The following is a 12965-nucleotide window of genomic DNA, read 5'->3' on the forward strand; positions in this document are numbered from 1 at the left end:
GGGGGCTCTGTGACTCTACGGCCAGGGGGAGGGGCGCCTGTGGAGGGGCGTGGCCTCCTTGTCCTCCCCGCGTGCGGCGGTCATGCTGCTGCTGCTGCTCCGCTCCCTCGCCGCGCGCCGCCTGCTCCGCGCTGCTCTCCTCCCCGGGCAGGGCTCGCGGAGAGGCTGCCACGCCTCGGACCGGAGCGGCCGGCCGCTGCTGCTCACCACGCCCATCTTCTACGCGAACGGCCCGCCGCACATCGGGCACCTGTACTCTGCGGTGCTGGCTGATGCGCTGCACCGGCACCGGGAGCTGCAGGGCCGCGGAAGAGGGCGCTTTACCACGGGTCAGTGAGAGGGCTGGCGAAGGGGGTTGTGTGAATGGGTGGTGGGTTTTCTTCTCGTGTCATAGGCTGCTAGATGCTGCTGATCGGTGGAGGCTTTCCCTTGAGCGTTCTTTAAAGCGGTTGTTGTTGTTGTGTTCGTCTCCCTTGTGCGGAGGCTTACCTCCCTCAACCTTACAATCTTTTCCGCGGGGAGATGCGTAAATAGCAGAATGAAGTTTCAGTGAAGCACGTGTGCATGCAAGTGTGCGGAACCAGCCAACTCGCGAGGGAAGGGGAGGCAGTCGCTTTGTGGGCAGGATCCACAGGGGCAGCAGATCCCAGACAGTAATGCATCACCTGCTGCTGCAGTGGTAGCAACAGCCTTGACACACTCCTTACCCACCCACCTAGCTGCCAGATGTTCTTGGGCTGCAGCTCTCATTAGTCTCAGCCAGAATTGCCAGCAGTGATGATAGATGGATGCTGTAGTCCAACGACATATTTGGGGAGGGGGGTTCTTTTTCCTTTAATATAACCAGTTTTCTTCATTTTCCAGCCCTAAGAACACCAGAACAGCTGGGTCACATTAGAAGGCTGTCTAGTGCAGCCTTCCAACCTTGGCTACCCAGATGTTGGTTAGCTGCAGTTCCCATCATCCTTGATCATTGGTCAGGGATGATGAGAGTTGTAGCCCAACAACATCTGGAGGCCCACAGATACCAGGTCTGTTGGATTCTTAATTCTTTGCACTCTCCTATTTCTCTGCACAGGAACTGATGAACATGGTCTGAAGATCCAGATGACAGCAGCAGCTGCAGGCAGTTCCCCTGCACCGTTCTGTGACTGTATGTCAGCTAAATTCAAAGAACTCTTCACCCAGGCGGGCATCTCTTATACAGACTTCATCCGTACCACAGAACCTCGGCACAAACAGGCTGTAGAGCATTTCTGGGCTGCTCTGCAGGACCAGGGCTGGCTCTACCAGGCCCACTATGAAGGCTGGTACTGTACTGCTGAAGAAACGTTCTTGGCTGCTTCCCAGGTCACTGAGCGTCCTGATGCTCATGGCAACAGGCACATGGTCTCGCTTGAGAGTGGCCACCAGGTAATGAAAAGCCCCTCTGTATGAGTTCCCCTCTGTGTCTTTTCAGTTCTGATAGGGAAGCCCTGTTTTGTAGGGTTCCATCACTCGGGGAAGTATCTTTTGGGATTTGCAGCAGAGTCTGCTTTAGGATGGCCCCTATGATCTCATGCAACACATCTCAACAAGCATTTGGGGCAAATAGGAAGCACACAGATGCAGTTATATTTTAGAAACACTTTTCATCTTACCTCTGCCTTGGCTTTAAGCAAGAAAGGCTTCAGTGATACTTCTGAAATTTAATTATTTATTCACCATAAATATTCCCAGGTTGAGTCACATAAGAATAAAACAAATACTATTAAAAAATTTAAAGGAAGATTGAGAGCAGTGGATTAGCAACTGTAAACAATTAAATTGTTTTCAGAGTTAGAAGCTGGTGGGTGGGTGTTAAAGAAATATATTTCCATGGTGCTGAAAAGTTAGCAAAGTAGGTATCAGGTGGCCCTCCTTTAGTAGAGCATTTCAGAGACACATGGTATGACACAGTGAGAAGGCCCTGGCTACATTCACACCATACATTTAAACACCTGCTTTTCCCCTACAATCCTGAGAACTGTCATTTATTAAGGGTGCTGGGAACTGTAGCTCTGTGAGGGATAAACTACAGTTCTGAGGATTCTTATTTGGGGAACAGGTGTGATTTAAATGTGCTTGAAATGTATGTTGGGTACACAGCCCCTCACTCCATACTTCACCCCCCTCACTTTGATGACCACAGCACATTGGCAGACTGATGTGAAATCTCAAGTCCATAGTCATTGCTTTGATTTTTTTTCACCTCCAACCTTTGATTATTATATTTGAAGACCTACCTCTTTTTATCCTGCTAAGAAATCCTCCTCTGCCCCTTCCTTTTCATGCAGTAGCAAGAACACAGTCACATTGACTTTACTGCATGGCTGATTCCCAAATGACTGCAGACACCACGAGGTTACGTAGTGTCACCAAGCAATGCTGCATCTTGCAAAATCGCTCCAGAAGGGCTTCTGTCCAGCCATTCAATTGCAAGCATACAAACGTTCTGTGTGAGTGAGGGAGGCTGAATGATGAGAAGAGGTTGCTATATGAGTCATGGCTTAGAAATTTGGCTCCGTTTTCTATAATGTGTCTCTACCATAGGAAGGGGCATTGGAAAATGCAAATGTCTCTTGCAACATTGGTACACACAATCTCATGCTTTTTTTACAGGTGGAATTATAGCAGAAATGACTGAGCAATTAAGTCACGTATGAGGTCAAATAAGGGACGCGGGTGGCGTTGTGGGTTAAACCACAGAGCCTAGGACTTGCCGATCAGAAGGTCGGCGGTTCGAATCCCCGTGACAGGGTGAGCTCCCATTGCTCGGCTCCTGCTCCTGCCAACCTAGCAGTTCGAAAGCACGTCAAAGTGCAAGTAGATAAATGTACTGCTCCGGTGGGAAGGTAAACAGCATTTCCGTGTGCTGCTCTGGTTCGCCAGAAGCGGCTTAGTCATACTGGCCACATGACCCGGAAGCTGTACGCCGGCTCCCTCAGCCTATAAAGCAAGATGCGCGCTGCAACCCCAGAGTTGGTCACGACTGGACCTAATGGTCAGGGGTCCCTTTACCTTTACCTTTATGAGGCCAAATATGTGTGTGCTTCACAATCGTGCTGCACAAGCATAGAAATTTGATAATTGGTGGAAAATTCAACATCCTGGGAATTTCCTGGGGATTTGAAAAGCAAGTTTCTAGTCCTTCAGTTTGCAAAGTTAATATGTAATACCTGTCACAATCTCAGAAGTGAGCAAGTGGGGCTGAGCAAGATTTCCAGTAAGAAGCCATTAACAGTTGTGTTTCTGTATTCTATGAGAAGCAAAGAAAAATCAGTCCTGTACATTAATAGTGAAAGTTCTCTGACTCTGAATCTTAATTTTGCTGAAATATCAAAACTGCATAAGAAGGAATTAGCAGCAGGCTCAGAGGAACCTTGTAGAAACACAAAAACCTTAAGGGAATAAAAGCTATAAAGGTGACGGATGGGAACTAAGTGAGGATTGAGCAAATTTAGTGGGCACAGAATGATGATGGAGTTTTGTGTGGGAGGGGGAATGGAGCCTGGAAAGATAGAAAGAATGTGTGGCCGGGACCTTGAACACTCCAAGCAAGACACTTAGCACTGCAACACTTTGTTGCAGGTTCGACTTGTTGGTGTAACATAAGCAGACACATTAGGGTTGCTTAATTTGCACAATTTATGCAGGTTATAGGATTTGGTTTCTCTTGGCACCAAACAATGCAGCATATGCACAGCCTCGGATTATGCAGAAACAACAATTTGGCCTTTAATTCTGAGTGGACATTTTCTGCATGTTATGAGGGATTTAATTTATTTCTATACATTGTTTAATACTTAATCCATTTTGGAGGGCATAGCTGGTGTTTGTGTGAATGAGCCTGCTTTATTATAGAAAGGCATGGTATAAATGCTGGGGGGAAATGAATAATGGTTCCTGGTTATTGACTGAAGCAGGGCAGTCCAACTTTTCATACTAAGTGGGCTGCAAGAGTACTTCAACACAGAACCAGCAAACCGCATGCCGTGTTGTCATGGGGACTGGAATGCTAAAATGTGATGCCCCCTCATGCTGCCAGATAAATGAGGTACTGGTTTTTGGCAAGGAGGTATGAGGCTTAAGCAGCACCACCTCCTTCCCGAAGCTGGAGAAGCAGGAACAAGGTTTTGGAAAGGAGGCAGGAGGACCCTCATGCCTCCTTCTCAAAGCCTAGTGCCTTGCTTAGATGGTTGGGGAGAGTCAAACGTTGCTGAGGGCCACCTGAAAGGCCTCAAGAGTGACATGTGGCCCTTGGGCCATGTGTTGAACCGTCCTGGTATGAAGGAATATCGTGTAGCAATTTTTCTGGAGCCTAGCAAGTCTGAGGACCCATGTGTGCTATATTTTCAGTAAAGTGTCCTGGGAACTGTAGTTTCGTAAGGGTGCTGAGAGATTTTAGGAGACCCGCCCCCCATTACCTTTGCAGAGCCACAGTTACCAACACCCTTACCAAACTACAGTTCTCAGAATTCTTTGGGGGAAGCCAAAGCCAAGATATTGCTTTAAATGTTTGTGTTCATGGGGTTTGAGAGTGGTCAGTGCCTGGATGGGAGGTTGCCTAGGAGCTCTATATATGCTGCCTTAAACTCTATGAAATAAAGGGGGAATATAAATGTTTGGTTGGTTTTTCAAATTAGAATTTTACAGTCTTGTGTCCAATTTACAACATAAAAACAAGATTCCAAAGAATCTCTTGGACTTCCCTCCTCCCTTTGTGGGCCCTCTTGTTAATCATTTCCTCCTGCATCTTTTATGATAATCCAAAATCTTTTGTGTCCAAAATTCACCATTAAACTACAAGTGATATTCCAATCCCACTAACGATTTTAACTGCTTACAATGGTTTGTAAAATAAGTTATAATCTTTCCCCATTCCTTATTAAAATTTCGGTCTTCCTGATTTCTTATTCTTCTGGTCATTTTGGCCATTTCAGCATAATCCATCAACTTGATCTGCCATTCTTCTCTGGTAGGGACTTTATCTTCTTTCCATCTCTGGACCAATAACATCTGCACGGCTGTGGTCGTATACATAAATACTCTTATCTGCTCCCTTGGGATTTCAGCATGGGGGGAATATAAATGTAATGAGATGTGGGCGAACTTCTGGCCTTGCAGATGTTGTTGGACTCTAATTCCCATCAGCCCCAGCCAGCATAGTTTGGGCTGATGGGAGTTGTACTTATGAACTATAAAGGGCAATGGGAGTAATAGTCCAGCAATATCTGGAAGGCCAAATGTTCCATCATAGATGCAATGAATATAAACAAATAAATAACTATTTGTAGGGGAGACAGCAAAAAAAAGGTTGTGACCAGTTTCTCTCTTGCATCTCAGGTGCACTGGACCAAAGAGGAGAACTTCATGTTCAAACTGTCTGAATTCCGGGAACCTTTGCTGAGATGGCTCCAGGACAGCAAGGCAGCCATAACCCCTGAGCCTTTCCACCAGCAGGTGCTCCACTGGCTGGAGCAGGACTTGCCTGACCTCTCTGTGTCGCGTGACCGAAAGCGGCTGCAGTGGGGCATCCCTGTCCCCCACGACTCGACGCAGACCATTTACGTCTGGGTTGATGCCCTGGTGAACTACCTGACCGTTGTGGGTTATCCTGACACACACCACACCTGGTGGCCCCGTGCAACCCACATTGTGGGCAAAGATATCCTCAAGTTCCATGCCATCTACTGGCCTGCCCTCCTCATGGCAGTGGGGCTAGAGCCTCCAGAGAAAATCCTGGTGCACTCCCACTGGACAGTTCAGGGGCAGAAGATGTCAAAAACTCTGGGCAATGTGGTAGACCCTCAGGCCTGTTTCCAGCGGTACTCAGTGGATGGCTTTCGGTACTTCCTGCTGAGACAGGGTGTCCCTGAGCGAGACTGCGACTACTATGATGAGAAGGCTGTCAACTTGGTCAATTCAGAGTTGGCTGATGCCTTGGGGGGTCTTCTTAACCGGTGCACGGCCCCCAGCCTCAACCCCAGTGGAAGCTACCCAGGCTTTTCAGAGGCATGTTTCCCTCGGGTCATGGATCTTCATAATAGGAGAGGCAAAGCCATGGCTGAGGACTACAAACTGGTGTCATCAGTGAAAGACCTGCCTGCTCATGTGAGCGACTGCTTCGAACGCTTTCAGATCTACAAAGCTTTAGAATCGATCCTGGACTGCGTGAGGCAGACAAATGGCTTCCTTCAGAGGCACGCACCTTGGAAACTACGTCGTGAAGATCCTGAGGAGCAGCAATGGCAAGACACTATCCTGCACGTCACTCTGGAATGCCTTCGGATTTATGGAAGCCTCCTGCAACCAATGATCCCAAACACTGCTGATAAAATCCTCACCAGGCTGGGTGTTAGTCCCACAGAAAGGTCTCTAAGCAACTTGAACTTTCTTCCTCGCTACTATGGCGAAAGGTCTCCCTTTGAAGGCAGGAGGCTTGGGCCAGATGCTGGGCTCCTATTTCCAAAGCTGGAGAAATCCAAATGAACCCAATTTCCAAAGCTGGAAAAATCTACAGATGCTGCAGAAGATCACCCACAAGTAGTCTCTTTTTATGCTTTCAGAAGGAGAAAAAAAGATGGCAACTTGTGCCTTGTGGTTACATTTTAGTAAATGGTTGGCGGCCCGGTGTAGGTATTTACTCTCTTAAGTTCATTCACAATAGTGCCTAGTAACAAGGTTCATTCATTGAAAGGGAGAGCTAGCTTGGCTCTGGTGCATATTACTCTGATGGCCCCACTGAGGATAATAATTCCTTTTAAGGCACATCTCTTATCAATCCCCACGCACAGAAGATTTAGGATAGCACTCACTTCTCATTGAGCAGTCTGAGGATGTGGTGTGGTGTGTTGGTGAAGGCTGAACATTTTTGCTGAATATCATCCAGGTGTCAGCAAAGTAGAAGTGGCAGAGTATGGCTTTGCCCACACACTGGTTGAGGAGGACAGTCACAAATGGTGAGCTGGGGTTCTTATTGTCCCAGATGGGGTCCAGCCTGTGGGGTCCAGCTGCCACTTGGCAATCAGTCATGGCTTGAAGAGGCACTCCACCCTTTCAAAAACCTCCATGCCTTTGGAAAACACGTTGCCAAAGTCTGTTCTCCAGTTCAGGAAAAATTCCCAGTATGAGAAACAGAACATTGTTTGTATTCCAGAGGCTGGGGAGACAGGGAAGCATGGGTTTAATGTCTGTGAATGCTGGCATATTAATGTGGCAGGGATGTGAAGCTTGAGGACAGGGATGTGGAAACTATGGCCCTCCAGATTTTCTGGGGCTCCCAGCTCCCATTAGCCCCAGCCAGCATAGCTGATACTCAAGGATGATGGAAGTTGGAGTCAGGCAACATCTGGAAAGCCACATCTTTCCCACCTTGCAGTGTCCCACAATACAGATGCAGGCAGAACATAGATGAAGCTCTTGAGTGATTTGCAGGATATCAGCAGTGGTTTGGGATGCCCAGTGGTTTAGCAATTGCAACAATAAACAGCCCCCCCAATTAAGCTGCTGAAACAAATTTTGGAGGAAAACCAACGACTGGAGTCAAGGTTTTCATTCTGGTAGTGAAAACAAATTGCTACCTGAGCAGGCGGTGCTTTTCTTTATTCTAAATGCATGTCCAGGAGCACCACCCAAGCCAACATTCAATACATGGTTCCTATGGGTGGATTTCGGGGTCCTATTAACAACAGGATCTCATAAACTTGGAGTCTGCCTACCCCTGTCATGTACGTTGGTCTTTAAATTTGGGATGGGGAAACTAGTCCTCTAGATCAGTGTTTCCCAACCTTGTGCCTCCAGCTGTTTTTGGACTACAATTCCCATCATCCCTTGCCACTGGTCTTGCTAGTCAGGGATGATGGGAGTTGTAGTTCAAAAACAGCTGGAGGCACAAGGTTGGGAAACACTGCCTAGATATTTCTGGGCTCCCACTCTCATCAGTCCCAGTCAGCAGGCCATAGATCAGAGACATTGGAAAGAGCCATAGCTCAGTAGCAGAGAATCTGCTTTGCATCCCTGACAACTCTAGATAGGGCTGGGGGATAGTCTTGCCTGAATCCTGGACAGCTACTGTCAGGCAGTATAGACAATACTGAGCTAGATGACCCCATGGTAAAGCAGCTTCCTATGTTCCTATCATAATGGATAGGATATCATAATGGATATTAACTGATTCACAAATGTTAATTTGAATAAAGTAATAGTTCTGCTTTTAGATCAGGAATTGCCTTCCAGATGTGGGGCTCCAGTTCCCTTCAACCACAGACAGAACAGCCAATGCAGAGATTATGTAACTGCACTCTAATAACTTGCTTTGTTGCTAAGAAGGTATCTAGCACCTGCAACTTTTGTAACCGTGTGTGTGTAAAAGGTAAAGGTCAAGGACCCCTGGGTGGTAAAGTCCAGCCAAAGGAGACTATAGGGTGCAGCGCTCATCTCGCTTTCAGTCCAAGGGAGCCGGCGTTTGTCCACAGACAGCTTTCCAGGTCATGTGGCCAGCATGACTAAACCACTTCTGGTGCAGTGGGACACCGTGATGGAAACCAGAGCACACAGAAACACTGTTTACCTTCCCGCCACAGCGGTACCTATTTATCTATGTGCACTGGTGTGCTTTCGAACTGCTAGGTTGGCAGGAGCTGGGAAAAACCAACAGGAGCTCACTCTGTTGCGGGGATTCGAACCACCGACCTTGTGATCGGCAAGCCCAAGAGGCTCAGTGGTTTAGACCACAGCACCACCCGCTCACCACCTTTTTATTATATATATACACACATGCAAAATTAATTGAGAGTATCCTTTTATAATTAATCAAATACCCCAGTAATGAGAGGTTGTTGTTGTTGTTTAGTCGTTTAGTCGTGTCCGACTCTTCGTGACCCCATGGACCAGAGCATGCCAGGCTCTTCTGTCTTCCACCGCTTCCCGCAGTTTGGTCAAACTCATGTTGGTAGCTTCGAGAACACTATCCAACCATCTCGTCCTCTGTCGTCCCCTTCTCCTTGTGCCCTCCATCTTTTCCAGCATCAGGGTCTTTACCAGGGAGTCTTCTCTTCTCATGAGGTGGCCAAAGTATTGGAGCCTCAGCTTCACGATCTGTCCTTCCAGTGCGCACTCAGGGCTGATTTCCTTAAGAGTGGATAGGTTTGATCTTCTTGCAGTCCATGGGACTCTCAAGAGTCTCCTCCAGCACCATAATTCAAAAGCATCAATTCTTCGGCGATCAGCCTTCTTTATGGTCCAGCTTTCACTTCCATACATCACTACTGGGAAGACCATAGCTTTTACTATACAGACCTTTGTCGGCAAGGTGATGTCTCTACTTTTTAAGATGCTGTCTAGGTTTGTCATTGCTTTTCTCCCAAGAAGCAGGTGTCTTTTAATTTTGTGGCTGCTGTCACCATCTGCAGTGATCAAGGAGCCCAAGAAAGTAAAATCTCTCACTGCCTCCATTTCTTCCCCTTCTATTTGGCAGGAGGTGATGGGACCAGTGGCCATGATCTTCGTTTTTTTGACGTTGATGTTGAGCTTCAGACCATATTTTGCACTCTCCTCTTTCACCCTCAATAAAATATTCTTTAATTCCTCCTCACTTTCTGCCATCAAGGTTGTTGATATTTCTTCCGGCAATCTTAATTCTGGCTAGGGATTCATCCAGCCCAGCCTTTCGCATGATGAATTCTGCATATGTTAAATAAGCAGGGAGACAATATACAGCCTTGTCATACTCCTTTCCCACTTTTGAACAATCAGTTGTTCCATATCCAGTTCTAACTGTAGCTTCTTGTCCCACATAGAGATTTCTCAGGGGACAGATGAAGTAATCAGGCACTCCCATTTCTTTAAGAACTTGCCATAGTTTGCCGTGGTCGACACAGTCAAAGGCTTTTGCATAGTCAATGAAGCAGAAGTAGATGTCTTTCTGGAACTCTCTAGCTTTCTCCATAATCCAGCACATGTTTGCAATTTGGTCTCTGGTTCCTCTGCCTCTTCTAAATCCAGCTTGCACTTCTGGGACTTCTCAGTCCACATACTGCTTGAGCCTCCCTTGTAGAATTTTAAGCATAACCTTGCTAGCCTGTGAAATGAGTCCAATTGTGCGGTAGTTGGAGCATTCTTTGGCACTGCCCTTCTTTGGGATTGGGATGTAGACTGATCTTCTCCAATCCTCTGGCCACTGCTGAGTTTTCCAGACTTGCTGGCATACTGAGTGTAGCACTTTAACAGCATCATCTTTTAAAATTTTAAATAGTTCAGCTGGAATACCATCACTTCCACTGGCCTTGTTATTTGCACTGCTTTCTAAGGCCCATTTGCCTTCACTTCTGGCTCAAGGTCAGCAACCACACTACCTGGGGTGTACGAGCCATTCATATCCTTCTGGTATAATTCCTCTGTGTATTCTTGCCACCTCTTCTTGATGTCTTCTGCTTCTGTTAGGTCCTTACTACTTTTGTCCTTTATTATGGTAATCTTTGTACGAAATGTTCCTTTCATATGTCCAATTTTCTTGAACAGATCTCTGGTTCTTCCCATTCTGTTGTTTTCCTCTATTTGCATTGCTCGTTTAAGAAGGCCTTCTTGTCTCTCCTTGCTATTTTTTTGGAAATCTGCATTAAATTTCCTGTATCTTTCACGATCTCTCTCGCATTTTGCTTGCCTTCTCTCCCCCGCTATTTGTAAGGCCTCGTTGGACAGCCACTTTGCTTTCTTGCATTTCCTTTTCATTGGGATAGTTTTCGTTGCTGCCTCCTGTATAATGTTACGGGCCTCCATCCATAGTTCTTCAGGCACTCTGTCCAGCAAATCTAAATCCTTAAACCTGTTCCTCACTTCCACTGTGTATTCATAAGGGATTTGATTTAGATTGTATCTTACCGGCCCAGTGGTTTTTCCTACTTTCTTCAGTTTAAGCTTGAATTTTGCTATAAGAAGCTGATGATCTGAGCCACAGTCAGCTCCAGGTCTTGTTTTTGCTGACTGTCTAGAGCTTTTCCATCTTTGGCTGCAGAGAATATAATCTATCTGATTTCGATGATGCCCATCTGGTGATGTCCATGTGTAGAGTCGTCTCTTGTGTTGTTGGAAAAGCGTGTTTGTGGTGACCATCTTGTTCTCTTGACAGAACTCTATTAGCTTTTCCCCTTCTTCGTTTTGATCTCCAAGGCCAAACTTGCCAGTTGTTCCTTTTATCTCTTGATTCCCTACTTTAGGATTCCAATCCCCTATAATGAGAAGAACATCCTTCTTTGGTGTCACTTCTATAAGGTGTTATAAGTCTTCATAGAATTGGTCAATTTCAGTTTCTTCAGCACTAGTAGTTGGTGCATAAACTTGGATTACTGTGATGTTAAAAGGTCTGCCTTGGATTCATATCGAGATGATTCTATCATTTTTGAGATTGCATCCCAGTACAGCTTTCGCCACTCTTTTGTTGACTATGAGGGCCACTCCATTTCTTTTACGGGTTTCTTGCCCACAGTAGTAGATATGATGGTCATCTGAACTGAATTTGCCCATTCCCGTCCATTTTAGTTCACTAATGCCCAGGATGTAAATATTTATTCTTGCCATCTCATTTTTGACCACATCCAACTTGCCTAGGTTCATGGTTCTTACATTCCAGGTTCCTATGCAATATTTTTCTTTACAGCATTGGACTTTCCTTTCACTTCCAGGCATATCCGCAACTGAGCGTCCTTTCAGCTTTGGCTCAGCCGCTTCATCAGCTCTGAATCTACTTGTACTTGTCCTCCGCTCTTCCTCAGTAGCATGTTGGACGCCTTCCAACCTGAGGGGCTCATCTTCCAGCGTCATAACTTTTATATGCCTGTTGTCTTTGTCCATGGAGTTTTCTTGGCAGGGATACTGGAGTGGCTTGCCGGTTCCTCCTCCAGGTGGATCACGTTTGGTCAAAACTCTCCACTATGACCTGTTCATCTTGGGTGCCCTGCTCAGCATAGTTCATAGCTTCTCTGAGTTATTCAAGCCCCTTCACCACGGCAAGGCAGTGATCCATGAAGGGGAATGAGAGGTTAGTGCTCTGCTAAAGCATGGAGTATTGTAAATGTGTGTATATGTATGTGCGCCATTGCTACTGAAACACACCTGACTGTATATATGCCATTGGATGAAGTTAGTTTTCAATTCTTCCACATGCTTTAGCCCTAATACCTGCTTTAAAGGCCAGACCTGGGGAATGTGAGTGAATAAGAGTCTGCTACGAGTAGAACTTTCTGCTTGTGTCTATCTCTATTTTCCTAGCAGCAAGTCATACAGATGTCAGGGTTTATTAACTGTCTATCCAGCCTTTCCAAGAAGGAGCTTAAGGCAGTGTCCATGGACTCCTTTATCACCAACCCCTTATTTATTCCCTCGCAACAACCCTACTTAAGAGAGAGATTGACTGGCCTAGGCAGAGGTGTATCTAGGGGGGCTGGCCAAGTTAGCCCCCACCCCAGCAGGTAGCACACACACTGCACAAAAATCACACAGTTGCTTGGCACTCCTGGGTTACCAGGCAGTCTTGGTTGGGAGAGTCCCTGCTCTTCTACCTGCTCACAACCATCTCGTAAGGTGATGGGCAAGGATCATAGATCTGGGCAGTGTGTGGCCCCTTCAGGGAGTGGGAACAAAGAAAGAACTGAGTGCACAATTTTGGGGGATCTCAAACCTGTGGTGTGAAACTACCTGGTTGTCTGCTTCCTTGCAATTAGTGCTCAAGGGAAGGGCAGGGAAGCGCACAGGAAAATGAAACAAAAAGGATGACTGGAGGGGGCCCCTAGTTCTGAGCATGGAGTTGCAGTGCAAGCTATTTACTAAATGGGTACAGTTGCTGAATCCCCAAGAACAGGGCATCAGCCTGCAGACTGAAGAAGATATGAAAGATATAAAAATTGCATAAAGCACCTTGTAAACAAAAGGGAAGGCTGATAGAAATGACA

General features: G+C 46.4%; 1 protein-coding gene across 2 annotated transcripts; it reads left to right on the forward strand.

Annotated features, from left to right (window-relative positions):
* The first annotated feature begins 60 nt into the window (after positions 1 to 60).
* On the forward strand, positions 61 to 12253 carry MARS2 (methionyl-tRNA synthetase 2, mitochondrial). 2 transcript variants are annotated; one of them, XM_081896874.1, is made up of 5 exons: positions 61 to 329; positions 1079 to 1413; positions 5365 to 6980; positions 7018 to 8854; positions 12056 to 12253. In XM_081896874.1, the coding sequence occupies exons 1-3, from the start codon at positions 83 to 85 to the stop codon at positions 6508 to 6510; spliced, it is 1728 nt and encodes a 575-aa protein (XP_081753000.1). In that variant the 5' UTR covers positions 61 to 82; the 3' UTR covers positions 6511 to 6980; positions 7018 to 8854; positions 12056 to 12253. The 2 variants fall into 2 exon arrangements, with proteins under 2 accessions (XP_081753000.1, XP_081752999.1); XM_081896873.1 differs by having other exon boundaries at positions 5365 to 8854.
* Positions 12254 to 12965: the final 712 nt, after the last annotated feature.

Source organism: Podarcis melisellensis, assembly GCF_964234715.1.
Source record: "Podarcis melisellensis genome assembly, chromosome: Z".
Lineage (NCBI taxonomy): Eukaryota > Metazoa > Chordata > Lepidosauria > Squamata > Lacertidae > Podarcis > Podarcis melisellensis.